The sequence below is a fragment of the Hippoglossus hippoglossus genome, chromosome 17 (assembly GCF_009819705.1).
Source record: "Hippoglossus hippoglossus isolate fHipHip1 chromosome 17, fHipHip1.pri, whole genome shotgun sequence".
NCBI classification, from domain to species: domain Eukaryota; kingdom Metazoa; phylum Chordata; class Actinopteri; order Pleuronectiformes; family Pleuronectidae; genus Hippoglossus; species Hippoglossus hippoglossus.
This window is the reverse complement of record NC_047167.1, coordinates 8,688,343-8,706,847: the sequence shown is the minus strand read 5'-3', so window position 1 is coordinate 8,706,847 and position 18,505 is coordinate 8,688,343. Positions and strand designations below refer to the sequence as shown.

Genomic DNA, 18,505 nt, shown 5'->3' with positions numbered 1-18,505 from the left:
TTTATTGATATATATTAGATTACATACATATTTATACATATACAACTTTGTTGCTATAGACAGGTTTTGTTAATCTCCAGCACATTATAACTGTTAGTGTGACCCTGAATATGGGTTTTCTTTCATATCTTTATTTAAGAGTGTGGTCTTTCAGTTTGAGAGCAGGTCTTGTTCAGATTTATTAATGCTTTCACTCAAAACCTTGCACTCACACTCAAATATACCCTGCTTGTGCTTTGATTTCTTACAATGTAATTCGCACAGTTTGAGCCCAAGCAGAGCAAATCTGAGTACAAGCTGGTTATATTTGAGTGCAAGCCAAGGGTTTTGAGTGAAAGCACTACAAAATCTGAATGTGAAATGAATAATTCCTTCTCTCTATCTGACAGACCACACACTTGAATAAAGATTGGTAATAAAAAAAACCCACCTGAACAGTTATTAAATAATCACTACTTATAAAACAGTTCTCCAGGAAAATGTGAACATTTTAAGGCACAAGAAAAACTCTAAAGTGGTTTTCAGTATGAGAACCAGATAATATACATTAATATACTGTGATAAATATGGTACAATATATAATATTCATCACCAAATACATCTGTTCACAACAGACATTTCTATCACTGACACTGATTTCTATCAGTACACTAGACGTACTTAAATACAGTGCCACACATAATGTATAATTACTGCCACAGTTCCTTGTCTCCTCTGGTCTAAACTCAACTTCTGTTTCCTGGCGTTTATAGAACTGAGCTCAGAGAATCTCACTTTATCTAAAAAGAGGTAACATGGTCACAACAGCCTCTCGTGCTAAGGGAACAAGTTCCTGGGAAAATTATACACTTAGTTTTTCATCTGGTTAATGCCGCAATAAGCAGGAGGAAGTTTAATGTAGATACATCTTTAATCCACCTAAATCACAAGAGGCCATACAAGAGAGGAGCTTGACTTCACCACTGAGACTGGGTAGTTATATATATATTTGTTCATAATGTCTATGTGGACACGTGTCTGCCCAAAGGAAGTGAGAAAAATGTAAGAATACAAACTGATTCAGATAAGAAGAAGAAGCCGCTTCTCCTGAGAAAGCTTGTGGTTTATCTGCTCCCTATCTTGAAAAGCTTTGTTGTGCTGTGTGCATAATCAGATGAAATATTCAAGCGCACTCCAATTTGACCCTCTCTCATGATGTGTCAAATACGACGAGGAAGGGGCTATTCATTGAAGTGGAATATCCACTCGACTTCCGGCTCATCGTCGAGGCGTATCACGAGGTAGGACACCAGCTGGAACAGGTTCTGCCACACGCCCAGGAAGAGGTACAGGTAAAAGTCGCTGACGTCCATTTGGCAGTGTATCCCTGAGTAATTCATGTCACACACACACTCAAAACTGTTCACGTAGTTGACACAGAAGCCTCCGTTCATGCACGGGTACGAGGCACATTCATCTATATCCTTCTGACACCTGGAAGGACGGATGAGAGGAGACAAATTATGCAAGCAGTAGCTTATGACACAAAGAAACATTAGCTTTCATTTGCAATCTTGTAATTGTGGCTAACTGACGAATAAAAACCTTACATTCACATTTTGTAGCTCAATTTGTAGGCTCCACCAACTCTAGAGGGGAATATTTGTTCTAAAAACAAGCTTGTTTGCTAACTTTACCTGTCGTTGCAATTTGGAACCGGGCTATTAGCTTTTCATGCTTGACTAAAAATGACACAATGGTGCTGAGAGTGAACCAAGACAGTCAAGTTATTGGTCCTAAAACCAAAAGAGTGAGCTGAAAGACAGTAAAATGCTCTAGAGTTGAGGGGAATCATATTTTTAGCTGATTCACCAAGTCAAACAAACCTTTCACATGACACATAGCTGCTCGATCCAGAGTTAACATTAAACTATTGACAATAGAAGCTTTAAGCAGTGGCCCAGTGAAGGATTTGGGAGCATTTTATGGCTCATGATCCTGATTATAGGTCCAAAGATTCTTAAAGGTTCAGTGTGTAGAATTTAGTGACATCTAGTGGTAAAGTTGCATGTTGCAGCTGAATACCTCTCACCTCAGCCCCCTTCCAACATGAAAGAGACCCTGTGGTAGTCTTTAGTTGTCATAAAAACTCAAAAGGTGTTTAGTTTGTCTAATTTGGGCTACTGGAAATCCTCTGGATGTAAATATAAAGTATGTAAATATAAAGGACCCATTCTAGGGTAAAGAAAATGACAATTCGTACAATTTAGATGAAACGCACTAGTGAAAACATCACTTGGATTATTTACATTCAATTTCTGACAATAGATCCCTTTCACCTTAATCTTACACACTGAACCTTTAAGTATCCGTAAATCTGTTAAAATGCAATTATATTTAATGCATTGTTAATTATTTCAGTTAAATTCCTTTAAAAGATATATATCACATGCAGTTAAATCAATAATAAAGTCTTAAAAATCAGTGCAGCCCTGTCTGAATACCTAATGACCCCGTGTGGGGCCGTAGGGTCCTGACCCTCTGTGTATAGCAGATTAAAAACCATTAAACGTGTCCTACCACTGTCCTGTGAAACCAGGCAGGCAGTAACAGGTGTTGTCTACTTCAGAGCAGTTCCCTCCATTATAGCAGCTGTACTTCCATCTTGAACCCATGCATGTAGATGTAGGCAGCTGAGGAAGTCTGAACACAACATAGAAATATCAATACCCTCCACTTTGGTTAAAGTTAATATATTGTTAGTAATAATATAGAAGCACTCACGGATATGTTTCAATGTACCATGGGATTTCAGGAACGCTGCCACTGTAGGAGACAAATATGTAAATCAGTACAACTCAGAACTTGTTAGCTTGTTATAGGTGTGATCGACTGTGAGTTTGGTGTGAGAGAGATATTAATAAAGTGTTAACCAACTCACTCGCAGTATAGGCCTGTCAGATTTTGAGGGCAGAGGCAAGCGTAGCTCTGGAAGCCTTTGAGGCAAGTGGCCCCTTTGCTGCAGTTGTTGTTTTCACACATGTCCACTTCAAACTCACACTGTTCACCGCTGTAACCGAGCTCACACACACACTTAAACCCCCCGGGGGAGTTGGTGCAGTAGCCATGGATGCAGGGGCTGGAGATGCAATTGTCTGTCGACTGTTCACACAGCGGCCCTGTCCACTCGGAGGGGCAGGTGCAGTGGTGCAGGTCAAAGACATCCTCACACACGCCCTGGTTCTGACAAGGGCTGGATGCACACACACTGGCTCCCCAGCAGCCGTGTTGCGGGGCAGCGTTGTCATTTACCCTCACAAACTGCTCCTCCTGAGGTCTGGGCAGGTTCAACTCCGTGTCCAGGTAGAAAGGGAGAAGAAGGCCTCCGATCTCCACAGAGCCCACACAGCCAGAGAAGTTCACTCCAGCATCCAGTCCCCCGAGTCCCCCGAGAAAAATGTCTGCTCCTTCCCTGAGGAAATCCAGATTCCCTGCAGCTGTTTCGGACATGCTTGGCTGCTTCTGGCTCCCATCCACATCCATGATCCACCTGGAGGTTGGGAGTGTCTTGCTGAGCTCCACTGTGCGCCACTCTCCATCACTGATTGCACCGTGGCTTTGAACGGTTACCTCGTCGTCCCCAGCCTTGATCTCCATGACTAAATGAGAGTCCTGGAGGGACACAATGAGGTAGTCCGAGCCCCTTTGTGCACGCAGCATGGTGGCAGCGGACTGTCTTGTGCGGAGGCTGAGGAACACACTGGTGAGGCTGCGTCTGATCTTTCCATTGCTCTGGTACTGCAAAATGCTGCTGTCGGCCCGAAATGTCACATTAGCCAAACCTGAAGGAAAGAAATAGAAGATACTTGATGAGCAAAAACTAAATTCTAGCATTTAATGTAGCTTTCCCAGTCATTTTATTTATTCCAGTTCCAAGACATAGTGTCCTAACTGCGATAGCTATCCCTGCGGAGCATTAAGCCCTTTGAAAATTTGGTTTCATATCTGAACAAGTAGCTTCACACAAAACTGTAAAACCCCCCCTCCAGCAGCAGGTGTGAAGAAGAGAACCTATCACCGCACCACGCACCTCTCTGCACTGGCTCCCTGTATCCTATAGGATCAAAAGTAAAGTTCTTATGAGCCTATTTATGCTACTGCTCTATTTTGATTCTGATTCGATCCTGTTGTATCACATTATTGTGTCTGAATTCACCATGGCTTTTTTTCTATCTTTTATCTTACTTGTTGATTCTTCACGTACCGCTTGCTTTTAAATATTTTTTGCTTTTACTGTATTTTACTTATTCATTTTATCTTATGTATTATTTTTGTGAAATGACATGCAGAAAAAAGTTGGAGATCAACAGAGATAAGATTTTTAGGGGATAAGGATTAGTTATTATAAACATTAAATCATCATGACAAAATCGACAATCAAAGTCACGGTTGGGAAAATACATTCCGGGCTATTATTTATAAAGAGTTTGGAGTTAATCTGCTTTACTTGGAGTCTGAGAGTGTGGTTTAATGAGAGTTGATAAACAGTGTTGGCAACATTTACGACATCCGTGCAACTGGTATCATGTTAGTTGCACACATTGCTGCGTCCATATTAGTGCATGGAAGTATGTTACATCGCCTTTTACCTTCTGAGGGCTGCCCACTTCAAACCAACGAGAAAATTACGTAATCAGTCAACATACAGAGCTAAATCAGAAAATAGCCTTTAAACTGATGCACAACAGACAAAAGAGATTGTTTGGAAGCTGCTTCAACGGCTTGGACAGGCAGCTCTGCTCCTATTCTCTCTGTGGACATGCGACACCTCCAGGAAGACGTCTTGTCATCATGAACTTCCAGACATGTGGCGGCAGACCTAATCTGAGCAGGGATTACCACGTCTTAGAGGAATCCTGTGAAGGTTCCCTGCCTCGACTCTGTTCCCTGCTGTAATCAGCCTCCCTCTAATTAATCAGTGCCTGCACCAGCGAGCGCTCTGAAGGGACTGCACACTGCAGACAGTCCCTTCAGAGGAAACACAGAAATAGACTGGTGTAATAAAAAGCTTACATGTTTATCATAGATCCTCTTTTCACGTGCCACAAACAGGAATAGCAACTGAGGCTGTACACAGTATCTTATTTATAGCATGGAACCTCTTTTGTGAAATCCTCACAGACTCTTTTTGACTCACACTCATATATATATATATGTTTTTATTTTCTAAAACAGAATGAGTGCCACAACTGACCCTGATCTCAAGATACTTACACTCAAAGCCCTGGGAGTGTGGCAGACAAACAGCACCGGTGGGACAGGGAGAGAGCTCGCACCATTTAACCTCCTCACAGCGCTGCCCTGCGGTGTTGGGGGGGCAGTTACAGATGAAGTCATCCCACATGGAGTAACACATTCCCCCGTTGAGACAGGGCTTGACCTAATGAAGAGTAAACAGTTTAAATCAATCAAACCATGACCCCTGTGAGTTCTGCTGCCACTACTGGTGCAGATAACGAATGAACTAGTCTCTTTGGCACGTTAAAGGCAACATGGTGAACAGGACAGCATTGATATGACTCACAGCACAGGCGTCGTCACTGCTGCATCCTTGTGCGACATTGATGAGCTTCTCTAGGTTGTAAGATTCCACTGCAGTTTCTATGGGATAGAACTGCAGTCGTTTACTGTTAATCCTCAGATCCTGGACACAGCCCTTAAAATAGCCACCAAACGAAGCAGAGGCCCTCGAGTCTGGAAGCCCTCCGATGAAAACCAGATCCCCTGAGTGGGCGTGAATGTGCCTGATGGGCATAGAGGCCTGGTCTTGGGCTGACTGGAACAAGCTGGCAGCCGTTCCTTCCAGCTTCACAGTCACGAGGTGGAAATGGCCGTCACTGACAGCTCTGGGACCAACAAGGGTCTCAAAGTTGTTGACCTGAGCCTTGACCCTGCCCTCCTCCAGCCACAGGCGGAGGTACTGGCTGGTGCTGTTGGCCAGGACGAGGAGCAGGCCGCTGGACTGTCTGGTGCGAATGAACATGGACATAGTTACGGGATCACCCGGGTCATCGTCTAAGGAGAAGACAGCGTAACTCTCCACGTCCTCGTTTCCAAACCTGGCAGTGATGTACTCTGTATGAGGACAGAGAGAGAGAGAGAGAGAGAGAGAGAGAGAGAGAGAGAGAGAGAAAGAACAAGTCACACAAGCAAGTTACACAAAACCTAACAGCGGACATTTAATCTAAAAACACGGTGTAAATGACGCCGCTTCGAGTCGAATATCACTGTCGGAACTTACGGACACTTGGATCACACCACAGGAGCAGTATGGAGGCATTTTATTTTTTTCCTGTTGTTTTTTTACGTTTGAAGAAGTGGCCCCCAGTTACTTCAATTGTATTGGATTTGACTGCAACTCCGTTTACATCTGAAACTCCAAAAGTGTTTGTGGACTCAAACACTTCACACACCCCTCCATCGACATAGTGGTGAGTAGATAGTGAGTTTTCAATTTTGGGTGAACTATCCCTTTAATGACACCTGTCACAGTGATATTGATGTTTCTCATTTAACTAACTTTAATTTCCTTAAAATGTCAAAAGGTTTCTTTAAGTGAATAAAACATTTGATTATGTGCAGTTGTCAGTGTTATGGACCACATTAAGTTATGACAGACAGGTGAGGTTATAAGTCTTGTTTTGACAATGTGCGCTCCCCTTTAATTGAATAGAAAAAGCTGCTGAGGCTGCCAAACAACGTAAACGCTTCAGTGTGGCGTGAGGTCATACGACTCCCTGGCTTCTCAGAGTGAACACATTCCAAGTCAGCTCCTGAAAGCCACGTTTTTGTAATCCCTGGTCCAGGTGTTCCTGAATGCCGCCTAATTGCATGACAGAGTGGCTGAACTCTGTGCTATTTCTACTGGCTCTGTAAGCTCCTTTAACGTCTACTGACTAACTTTATCGCCCTGCATGGTTGCGCTCGTCATAGCTAACCACTGAGGCTTCTGCAGGGACGCAGCTGAGGTTGAACTTGACTTGGCCTGGACTTGGTCTCACAGCACGTGTAATTCCGCCAACACCGTCAAGTGTCACGTGTCAAGGAGAACATGCTTAAATCAATGACAGACAACAAGTGTGACACCTGAACTTTGCTTTTGTGTACTACTGTTATTTGTGGTAAGAAAGTAGCCAGTGTGTGCATATATGTTAGTGTGGTTGGTTATTCATGGAATAGGTTTAGGAAAATTGAGAACCAAACCAAACAAGTATGACTTATTTAGAACAATATATTGTTATATTTATTGTTTTTAAACTGTTTATTTATTTATTTTCCGTTTTTCGATACCATTGAAATTTGATATGGCAAGCAGTGCTAAAAATATGTGTGTGTGTGTGTGTGTGTGTGTGTGTGTGTGTGTGTGTGTGTGTGTGTGTGTGTGTGTGTGGCCAAGATATTACTCATGATGTGGGGACCTAAATCTGTTTCCACAGTCACATTATGGGGACTTGAAGACATGTTTAAAGGTTAGGTTAGGTTTGCGTGTGTGTGTGTGTGTGTGTGTGTGTGTGTGTGTGTGTGTGTGTGTGTGTGTGTGTGTGTGTGTGTGTGTTTGACTTACCCTCTGCACAGTTGTTTCCCTCATATGGCCTGAGGCACTCGCACATGTAGCTCCTCCAGCCCTGGCTCACACAGCGGCCTCGGTTCTGACACGGGCTGCTGTCGCACTTGTCTTTGTCGCTGCATCCCACAGTGATGTTCGCCTGGGCATCTGAATCTCCTGGCACTACAACTGGCAGCACCAGATGTGAATCCACAAGCACATCCCTGAAGCAGCCTAGAAAAGCAGGCGGGTAGTTTGCCACTGCTCTGTCCAGACCCCAGCTGCCCACGGCTGCTCCTATGAAGAGGCTTCGATTAACTGTCCCTGGCTCGAGGAGAGCAGAGGCTCCGTCAAGCGGCTGGACTCCCGTGCTGGAGTGTCTGGTGCAGTCTCCTTCAGTGCAGAGCAGCCTGAGGAGGCTGACCACATCGCCTAGTGATGCTTCCGCAGTGTGCCACTTGTTGTTTGACAAGTATTCAGGGAGCTCTTGGACCAGCGTGCTGGAGCCGTGGCCGCTCAGGCTGAGGAGGCGGAGATGCCCATCCATCAGCTCGACGCTGAGGAGCAGGTCGTCCACTCGGCGCTGCAGCAGAGTACCGACTGCTCTTTCGGTCTTGAAGCTGAATGTGACATTAACAGGAGCCTCTGGGTCAAAATGCTGTGTCTCTATGTACATGTAGCCTCTGGACTCAAATGAGAAGACTGTGGGGGTCTCACATTTTGAGCTTGTGAAGCCAGGAAGGCAGATGCATGTGTACGCGTGCTGATCATTTACAAGTAAAGGAGAGCATATTCCTCCATTCTCACACTGGTGGTCATCACAGCCTGAAAGTGCAATTGTGCAGGTTTCACCCCCATATAGGCGCCCATTTTGGCTCTGTTGGGAGCAAAGGCATCTGAATCCCCCATCGTGGCTCTCACACATGCCACCATTTTGGCATGGCTGAAGTTCACATCTGTTGGTGTCCTCACTAGATGAAGTGCCTGGAGAGACAATCAGGACAACTTTTTACATCAGAACTTTTTACAAACTACTTGAATGAGGTCTCAGAGTGTTTGACTCATCCATATGTCTGTATAAGCTAAAAAGAGATGAGAAATTAAAAAGAAAAACATTACTCTGTTAATTACTTAAGTTAGACACATGTAAATGTAATATTATCCTTATATTATTATGCTTATATTAGATGTTGTGTAGTTTACAATACACTCTTCGGGCACCTAAGCCACTATGCATAATATTTATATTATCATATTATTATGTGCAATGACAATAAGACTAAAATAAATTATACATACTTTACTGACTTTAAATATGATCAAAAACTGCAAATAACATTAGTCTCTGACTGTAACACACATAATGTAAATATTACCTGCATAAAGCAAACATAACATCCACACATGCACGCTGTATCTCAACATTGTCCTCAAAAAGTCCTCCAGATGACTAGCTGTTTGGGAATATCTTCATTTTAGGTCAAAGACAGGTGGAGAGTACATGTGTGCACGGCTCCATCCTCAGCTCTGCTCCTCCACGCATGTGTCTGCTTACTGAAGTGCCTCTGTGAAGTGCTGCCAGTCAGATAGGAGGGATTAAGCTAATGCACTTAAAATGTCTTGTCAACACATTTCATGTGTTGGTGAAGGGAGGGGTTCATCCTGGAGCCTCATTTGAGCAATTCCAAACGTTTTCCCACACACAGAAGTGTGATGTACACTTACATAAATGACAGCTGAAGCCCAGCTAATGAAAACAATTCACTACACACCCTTTAACACTGAGACTAACACAAGACATTTGTGCATGTGCATGGACACATGTGCTTGAAGGCGTGTCCTCAGCTGATAACTATTGGATTGCAACAATTGGCTGGACCGAGGCCCGGTCTTTAAAAGAAGTAAACTGAGGCCAGTGGTTCTAATCCAGGAAACATCTCTGTCATTGAAACGTCTCTCACGTAACACACGTTATTTCTCAGAAGAGCCTTAAGAGCATCCAATCTGCTCATTAGTTATATTAAGAGTCTTACTGTTCTTTTATAGTGACACGTTTGTTTGTTGTTTTTTTTTTTTACAGTTGCTCTGGCTCAGGTTATACACAGGCATGAACAGCATTATATATATTTACCAGAATGTGGAGCCATGACCTAACATGTAGATTTACAACTATTACACACTGTCACCTGAAAGATTATCATTATGTTAGAGCATATGTTATAGTTGTGTATATTTGTATGTATACGAATATAGCCAATGTATGTTGCAAACATATTTGAAACCATATATAGACTCAGATGATAAAACCTGATTGAATTGACAAGACAGTTGTTGAAAGAAACAATCGGTACTTAAATAAAAGTACCAATACCACACTATGCAAAGTCTCACAATCATCTATATATTTTAACAAATTACACCAAATAAGCAGCTCAAAATGGGCTGTGTCTGTGTTATAATAATATATGTCATACGGTTGCATTATTATTAATGATGCATTAACATGTAAGCCGTGGAAATGTGATTTTACTCTTATCATATCATTTTGGATGGTTTATTACAGGAGAACAACAGCATATTCTAACCTCTTCAATAAACGCAGTGGAGTAAAACTTTAAAGTAACATGAAATCAAAAGTACTCAAGTAACCCAGAATTATACTCAAGTCCAATAATTGAGTGAGTGTGTATCGTTTCTTTATAATCACTGTATCAGACTAAAATGAAAACTAAAATGTTCCTTTCTTTTTCTTCCTTTAAATGTTAAATTGTCCTAAATAGAGTTGAACTGATACTCACACCGTCCTGAGATGTTGAACAGGTTGTTAGCAGCTGGCGGAAGTTTGCTATTGCTGTGAGCCTACAGACTACATTACCCATGATACCCTGGTCTGGAGAACTCTCTCTCGTGATGCTGCACGTCAACACGTCCTCTTTGTCTGATTCCTGTTTGACTTTTTCATGTTAAGCATTGAAATAAACCAAAGGAAGCTCATTAACTCGCTCTGTGTGTCTTTATTTTGTATTTACTGCTAGAAACAAGAGCGTTGAAGGACAAAAAGCTGAAACAGCCAATCAACGAGCAGCTTGTTACGGTGTCGGGACATCTCTGATAGGACGGCGGCGTTGGGCGTTACTTCTATTCAGGAAACTATTATTTCTCTGTTTATGTTCCTCTTTGCATCATCAGCTGGAGGATCCGGAGTTTTACAGACACCGTCCGCGTCTCTGAGGTAAGGTTGTGTTTAAATACAGACGTTCAAAGGTTCATTTCCGGGGGAAACACACAGAGCAGCAGCAGCAAGGGTCGTTTGTCAACGCTCTCCCCGGAGGGGGCCCGCCCGTCACACTCATGTCAGGGGTCCTCAAGGTGGGGAGCGAATCTGCGGATGCACCGATGTACGATCCGTTAGCTTATATTTATAATGTTTATAATGTCTCTACTGTTTACTAACCCTTTACTACAGCTGCTGCTTCCCTCTGCTTTGTTTCAACACACGTGAGAAATGTACGTCAAGCGTGGGCAAAGCGTTGTTATTGTCTTTTCATGCAGTTTCACATTAGTGCTGAGTTTTCATCACAACACTGTTAATATCATTGTTGTGTGGTTAAACTCAGGCATTTACATGCTACAGTACCCGTCTAATCCATTATCAGTATGTCAGGCCTGTTCAATGAGATCAGATCAGAGGCCAGATCATGAAAATGATCCCAAATGAGGGAGCTGAGAAATATGACTTTAAATATTAGTCAGCCCATTTACAGCCAGACACAGTGAAGTACAACAACGTAGGAGTGCATATCTTGAATTTAGTAAATGCACAAGTTCAGTGCATTGTGTTACATCAAGAAACTCCGGCCCAAGTTTTTTTTTTGTTTTACATTCATATGAAAGTACACATCATGCTCAGAAATAAGTGCAGCTGAGCCAAATTGCAGAATTTCACTCATTTAACTCAACAGATAACATCAGAGCACACAAGTGTAGGAACATAAACAAAACATCAGTGCACAGTAGGTGACTGAATAGATCCATAATAACAGCAACAGCAATCAGCAAAGTATATTATCAAGCCAAATGATTCCCTCTGCCAAGGAGGTTATGTTTTTATCTGCATGTGTTTGTTTGATAGTTAGCAGAATTACACAAAAACTACTCATCTGGTTTTCATGACATTATGTGGAGGGGTAAGGCATCGCTCAAGGAAGAAGTCATTGAAATTTGGTGCAGATCCAGGAATTCTTCTTCACTTTTTTGCGAGATCGTCTAATTTTCCCAAAATTTTATCTGATATCTCAGAAAATAATTCAGGGATCTTAATGAAAAAAAATCTGTATTTAGGGGACTGATATTTCTCAGTTTGCACAATTTGATGCAGCTCTAGATAAAAATCCAGATCTAGTGAATTTATATGTGGTCTCATAAGTTGACTTTTGGTCTTGGCGGACATTCTTGTTTCTATATTAAATCAGACACCTCAATCATCAGTTCATGTGAGCCATACCAAATCAATAGCTACATAAAGTGCATAATATGGCTTTGGTAAATTAATATCACGACATATATTCAAACAGCATCATGCAACCTGCTCAAAAACCAGTCAATCAAAATCAATCAATTCAAGTCATTAACAAAACTGTAACCAAACACATGTAGCCTGTAGCCAACATTTACCTAATAAGATTAATGTCTTTTTTTTATTTAGAAAGAGCTGTGAATCTCTAGTGTATATAAATAGACTGTATCTTTATAAAGTCTATGGTCTATCCTCTTGAATATTACATTGAATCAAATCTAAATTAAAATGCATGAAATGTTAGTATCTGTATTTGTCAATCTTCACACTGTTTCTATTCCTCTGGATTTCAGGAGTGGTTCATGGTCACCCATCAGATACACCCATGAAAAGAAAATCTAGTACTCCCCTGCGTCCCAAACGCAGCAAGTCGGTCAGTGTCGGCGGTGATTGTGCTCCAGAGCCGGGCACAGTGCTTAGCTCCAATGCACCACCAAACTCTGACACCGTCCCAGAATCTACCTCGCTCATCCGACACCTGAGGATGTCAAGGCACAGTCACAACCTCCTCAAGTTTCTGGATGAGGACCGGAGCCGGGGGAAGTTCTGCGATGTGTCTGTGTCTGTGGGTGGAACGATCTACAGAGCCCACAAGGTGGTGTTGGCTCACGGGAGCAGCTACTTTCACGCTGAGCTGTCCAAGAACCCTGCAATGACCAATGTGACTCTGGACCACGTGGAGGACTCCGTTTTCCAGCACCTGCTCGACTTTTTGTACACCTCCGAGTGTGTTGTCACAGACACAGACCTCCCGGCTCTAATTGAAGCAGCACGATTTCTGGACATGATGGATATACTAAAGATGCTGTGTAAAGAAGGGGAGGTCCACCCTGTAAGTGTGATCCAGGCCCAGGCTGAGATAAGAGCGTCTTCCGAGGTAGAAATTACCTCCAGTGACTCACCAGCAGGCAACGCTGACGTCCAGAGCCCACTTGAGCAGAGCAACCTGTGCAATCGCCAGTTTAATGCAGAAAACTCTGTGCAGAACCACTTGGCTGAGAGTCACGGTGATGTACAGCAGGAAACCCCGACAGAGGGAGAGAAGGCAGAAGGTCAGAGGACTGTTCTCACACGGAGATCAGCTCGTAGGAGGAGAACACCCACTAAGTATAAGAGAGATGATGTGGAGTACTTTGTCAACACACCTGAGGAAACACAGAAGATTTTATCACCAAGCGAGCGGCACAAAGCTAGAGTAGAGGAAGCAGGAAATGCGGTTGTGGAAAAGCAGACGTCCAAACCGAGCTTAAAAGAGACGTCTAAACCAGCTCTCGACGATGACGTGGTGGATGAGGAAGATGAAGTGGAGGAGGGAGGAGACGTGAACGAGGATGTGGCTGCCCAAAAGACAGCCGCAGCAGACAAGAGCGCAAGTCAGCAGGGTCCAGATGGAGAAGGGTCAGAGTGCCTAGGTGTTCGAGAGGCGGAGGTGCAGGCGCCTGCAGCAGGAAGCTCCAACCAGAGCCCGGTGTACCCTGAGGGTCTGGCCCCAGTCATCATCCAGACCTCCAGCAAGAAGATTCTCATGTGTCCCAAATGTGACAAGACCTTTGACCGTGCAGGTGGGAACCATAGAATAAGGTCTTGATTTTTAGTGTTGTGATTTACGTTATCTCTCGCAGTGGCAGTAGTAGTAGCAGTAAGATGTTGAATTTACAAAGGTATACATTTTAAAAAGACAAATTCTTTTGATTTGATTCACTTGGAAAGATGGAATGAGCACATCGTCTGGCTTTTTCTTATTCATGCCAAATATTTATCAGAATACTTGTTTTTTTTAATTCTGCCTTTTCTTCCTTTCTTCTGTTTAAAAAGTATAAATATGCATAAGAGGTTCGTCACCCGTTGCCAGAAACTCTGTTTAAAGCTGCATTTGGTGGGATTTTGAAAAAATAGGACAGGGAAGGAGAAAAATAGAACATTTTAACAGATACAACTTCCAGACCCCTCCTTCTGTTTCGGCCGAGATCCAAAACAGTCTCTGAGCTTAGCATCAGAAGCAATCAGACCCAACAGAAACAGGAGCGATTGATTCCTCCAAATTGCCTTACGAGCTGTGGGAGGAGCCAGATGTTTGTCAGATATTACCTCATGTTCTAGCGTCAGATCGTAGAGGCAGTTTCAACAAATATGACAAATAGTTATTCTCATAGATGTTCCCTACTGCCCCTTTAAACGCTGTGGTTGTGCTCTCCTTCAGTTTAGTCCTATTGACAAATACAGTATGTTTCCTTTAACCTGATTGGACACCCAGTAAACATAGTAGTGCTCATTTCCATGAGAGTGCTGATACAAATGTTTCAAATGTGTAATCAACTGTTGCTGCCTGTTCTCAGGGAAGTACGAGAGTCACACCAGAGTGCACACGGGAGAGAAACCGTTCCAGTGTGACATCTGTTTCCAGCGCTACTCCACCAAGTCTAACCTGACCGTGCACAGGAAGAAGCACGCCGGCGACGCTCCCTTCCAGAAGAAGGAGCACAAATGTCCCTTCTGCAACAAGCTGCATGCCAGCAAGAAAACCCTGGCCAAACATGTCAGGAGGTTAGTCACTGCTATATCTCTACATCCAGTCTAATGTCACTCTACATTCCCATTCATTTTAATGTATGTATCAATGTAGCCGTCTAAACTAAAGTTTTCAGTTTCCATCAGTTCAGATATAATAATGACTGACCCATAATATTTGTATCTCCTGGATCAGGTTTCATCCCGACAACATCCAAGAGTTTCTTACCAAGAGGAAGAGGAAGAGTGAAGGCTGGAAATGTGCTGTAAGGACCCGTTTCAGAATGATGAGGATTTTTAGCAGTTAATCAATATTATATTGTATGTAAAGAGAGATTTTAACATTGTGTAACCTTTGACCTTTCTGACCCAGATTTGTCTGAAGACCTTCACCCGCAGGCCTCATCTGCAGGAGCACATGATCCTGCACACACAGGAACGCCCTTTTAAATGCACCTTCTGTGATGAGTACTTCAAGTCGAGGTTTGCCAGGCTGAAGCACCAAGAAAAGTACCACTTAGGTGGGAAATGCACCATGAAAATTAAATCCTAAAGCTCTTAGATTTAGAGATAGACATTTTCTTTTACAAATGGGAAAAACGTTAAATTCCAAAGATGTATTCAGTTATTTGTTTAGTTTTTTTGTTGTCCTCGTCCCTATAGCTATATGTCTATATATGTAAGTACACTAAGAGAAATGTAAAGTCACACATACTTTCTGATTCTATGTGTCTCGTTTTCAGGTCCGTTTCCCTGTGAGATCTGTGGCCGACAGTTCAATGACACAGGCAACAGGAAGCGACACATTGAGTGTACTCACGGAGGCAAGAGAAAGTGGACCTGTTTTATCTGTGGGAAATCAGTGCGGGAAAGGTACGTCTGTTCCGTATGGAAGAGCACTGTGATGCTTTGGCTGATGCCTGTGGGTCTGTTCTGTATCACTAAACCCTTCCAACATGCTGAGCCTCAGATTTCTACTTCTAGGACAACGCTGAGGGAGCACATGAGGATCCACAGTGGGGAGAAACCTCACCTGTGTAGTATCTGCGGCCAAAGTTTCCGTCATGGCAGCTCCTACAGGTGGGTTCACTGAGTGTGGAAAGAAGGTTTCAGCTGTGTTTGTGATGTGATGTTATGATTCAAGCTCTCAGTTTGATTGGCCCCTCAATGTTCCGTGGACAGGCTCCACCTCCGAGTACACCATGATGACAAGCGCTACGAGTGTGACGAGTGTGGGAAAACCTTTATACGCCACGATCACCTGACCAAGCATCAGAAAATACACTCCGGTACAGTAGAACACATGTAACAGTGGGATTCTTCTGTGTCCTTCTTTCGACAATTTTTTCGTTTTGTTTTAGAACATAGAAGATGGTAAATATCACTTGTATGTTTGAAGGTCTTCCGCACTAGTTGGATGATAAGTTGCCAACCACCAGCAGATGTAAGCGACCACCAGCGGATCTCAGGGACATAACCTCAGTTGTGTACCTCAGCGCCATTGGGTGTTTCAGCCTTTTAATCATAAGACTGCTAAGGCAGTCCCACCACAGGCTGATCAGACCTGGGTCTATGTCCCTAACATATTGGGCCCCAGTTGGAGTCTATTCTCCTGATTTAAAGCGTTCTGCAGTGTGTGATTTTCCTATTTTAGTAGCAAGGTCACCATTGGTTTATTCCCAAAGATAAAGTGTTATTTCTTATTATACATAAGGTATAGTGAAACATACTGTTAATCCCTCCTGTCTGTGTGTATTTTAACGTAGCCCACTTTTGTTTCAGGTGAGAAAGCACACCAGTGTGAGGAGTGTGGGAAGTGCTTCAGGCGCCATGATCATCTGACTGTCCACTACAAAAGTGTTCATTTAGGAGAGAAAGTCTGGCAGAAGTATGTTGTCTTATGACGGACAAACAGCATGTTAACATTACTCTCAGTGGGCCCTGCAACCTTAACCAAATGCTTTTGCTTTCTGACTTTTTTCTCACAGGTATAAAACTGCAGTGCATCAGTGTGAGGTCTGCAAGAAGGAATTTAAAGGAAAGTCCAGTCTGGAAATGCACTTCAGGACTCACTCAGGTAAGGAAACAAAGACGTCAAATGATTTGATGATTGAAAAAGCCCTATCGCCTTTAATCACGGCTCTTGCATGGCACAGATACAGTTTACAATGATAAAGGTCACAGATCCAGCTCTAGAAGGCACAGTGTTGCAGTGTTACGCCCTGTCGCCTCACAGTGCGATGGTTCCAAATCCTTTTTGGCTTTCTGTGTGGAGTTTGGATGTTCATGTCTGTGTAGGTTTTGTCCAGTTACTCAGGCTTCCTCCCACAGTACAAACACTCTGCCCTGTGATACACTGGCGACCTGTGCAGGGTGTACCCCCCCCCCCCCCCCCCACCCCCCAATGTCAGCTGGGATTTGCTCCTGCTCCACCGTGATCCTGTAATCTGTATAGATAATAGATGGATTTATTCACCTCTCGGAAATTATCATAAGATTTGAAATTGGGGGTGTATAATTAACTACCCCACTTAAGAAAAGCCTAAAGGAGAGACGCATCCTCACACTAACGTTTCTGCTTGTGTTGCTGTGACAGGTGAGAAACCCCACAGATGTCCTGAATGCCACCAGACATTTCGGATCAAGAAGACCTTGACAAAGCACATGGTGATTCACTCGGACGCTCGTCCTTTTAACTGTCCACAGTGCAGCGCCACCTTCAAAAGAAAAGACAAGCTCAAGTACCACGTCGACCATGTGCACAGCACGCGATTCACCGGGCAGCCCGTCAGCACCCTCAGCGAGGACAAAATAGTCTCCATCCCTTTTGAGGAGACCTCGAAGGCGTATCGCGCTGAGCCTAAGTCGGCTCTTCAAAGCTGCCCCCCTCCCGCTATGAATGTTTGCGTGCCAGTCACTTTAGTTCCTATCCAGACGGCAGGAGGAGCACAAGGTGAGCTGAACACGTCGTCTCTCTCCTCCCAGACTCATAATGTCGTGAGCATGCAGGCTCAAGGACAGCAGCAGAACTCCGTCTACCAGGCCGCCACCGACCTGGCGTTCTTAGAGAAGTACACCCTCACCCCCCAGCCCACCAACATCGTCCACCCTGTGAGGCCTGATCAGATGCTGGATCCACGAGAGCAGTCCTACCTGGGCACGCTACTGGGACTGGATTCATCTTCCTCTGTACAGAACATGTCCAACTCTGACCACAGGCACTGATGCTCCTTACTCCACTGAGTCTTAAAGGAACCTAGTCATTTGAATCCGAAGAACAAAACTTCAGTATTCACCACTAAAATATGTTTGCATTTGGAGACAGGGAGTTTCAGCTTTTTGAACTGTAAATGACTCAATTTAAGGCTACATCAACACATGTATTTGTTTGAAAAAGCATCAACTCTGCTCCAGATATGCCTGCTGTCCACACTATTCCTGAGTATTAGAATTAGAGCCACTAAAACTGAGAAGACTGGAAACACTGCTGATCTCATTTTAGTCTGAGACGTTTGGAAACAATGACGTAGACACTAGGGCTGCACGATATATCGAAAATGTATCGTCAACGCGATATCAACATGCGCGATATACGTATCGCAAAAGACTGCTTGAACTGCGATAAATGGTGTTCTATGCGCCATGCAAACTGGGCGGGACTGTGGATTTATACCAGGGCGTTTTTTTTGTTTTTTTTAGTACAGTATAATAAACCATGAAAAATACCACTTTAACTGTAAAATCTGGAACTAAAAGTGAAAAAGACAAGTTTGGGAACAATTTGATACCAGTTACATGGTCACACAAAGTGGCTTTAACAATATTTTTTTCTTTTC

At 43.4% G+C, this 18,505-nt stretch overlaps 2 protein-coding genes across 5 annotated transcripts; one reads left to right on the top strand and one right to left on the bottom strand.

The window, feature by feature from the left end:
* Positions 1-64: 64 nt before the first annotated feature.
* LOC117778480 (protein crumbs homolog 1-like) lies at positions 65-9,010 on the bottom strand. The gene is made up of 8 exons (XM_034614061.1): positions 8,962-9,010; positions 7,604-8,569; positions 5,564-6,114; positions 5,254-5,419; positions 2,921-3,821; positions 2,764-2,805; positions 2,560-2,682; positions 65-1,473 (listed from the first exon to the last, which is right to left on the bottom strand). The coding sequence occupies exons 1-8, from the start codon at positions 9,008-9,010 to the stop codon at positions 1,221-1,223; spliced, it is 3,051 nt and encodes a 1,016-aa protein (XP_034469952.1). The 3' UTR covers positions 65-1,220.
* Positions 9,011-10,715: 1,705 nt separating this feature from the next.
* Positions 10,716-18,495, top strand: zbtb41 (zinc finger and BTB domain containing 41). Of its 4 annotated transcripts, XM_034614065.1 has the most exons (12): positions 10,716-10,817; positions 12,455-13,723; positions 14,498-14,705; positions 14,866-14,935; positions 15,043-15,190; positions 15,413-15,542; positions 15,654-15,749; positions 15,852-15,958; positions 16,452-16,557; positions 16,658-16,746; positions 17,266-17,917; positions 17,950-18,495. In XM_034614065.1, the coding sequence occupies exons 2-11, from the start codon at positions 12,487-12,489 to the stop codon at positions 17,892-17,894; spliced, it is 2,820 nt and encodes a 939-aa protein (XP_034469956.1). In that variant the 5' UTR covers positions 10,716-10,817; positions 12,455-12,486; the 3' UTR covers positions 17,895-17,917; positions 17,950-18,495. The 4 variants fall into 4 exon arrangements, with proteins under 4 accessions (XP_034469956.1, XP_034469953.1, XP_034469955.1 ...); XM_034614062.1 differs by having other exon boundaries at positions 17,266-18,495; XM_034614064.1 differs by lacking the exon at positions 10,716-10,817 and adding an exon at positions 10,884-10,954 and having other exon boundaries at positions 17,266-18,495.
* Positions 18,496-18,505: the final 10 nt, after the last annotated feature.

Coding starts and splice junctions, on each gene's coding strand:
- LOC117778480 (XM_034614061.1), bottom strand. CDS start 9,010: ATGTTGAGATACAGCGTGCATGTGTGGATGTTATGTTTGCTTTATGCA. Junction 6,115..7,603: donor GGGAAACAACTGTGCAGAGG/GTAAGTCAAACA, acceptor GTCCTCATACAG/AGTACATCACTGCCAGGTTT. Junction 3,822..5,253: donor ACACTCCCAGGGCTTTGAGT/GTAAGTATCTTG, acceptor TCTTTCCTTCAG/GTTTGGCTAATGTGACATTT.
- zbtb41 (XM_034614065.1), top strand. CDS start 12,487: ATGAAAAGAAAATCTAGTACTCCCCTGCGTCCCAAACGCAGCAAGTCG. Junction 15,750..15,851: donor CGTCATGGCAGCTCCTACAG/GTGGGTTCACTG, acceptor TTCCGTGGACAG/GCTCCACCTCCGAGTACACC. Junction 16,747..17,265: donor GCACTTCAGGACTCACTCAG/GTAAGGAAACAA, acceptor TTGCTGTGACAG/GTGAGAAACCCCACAGATGT.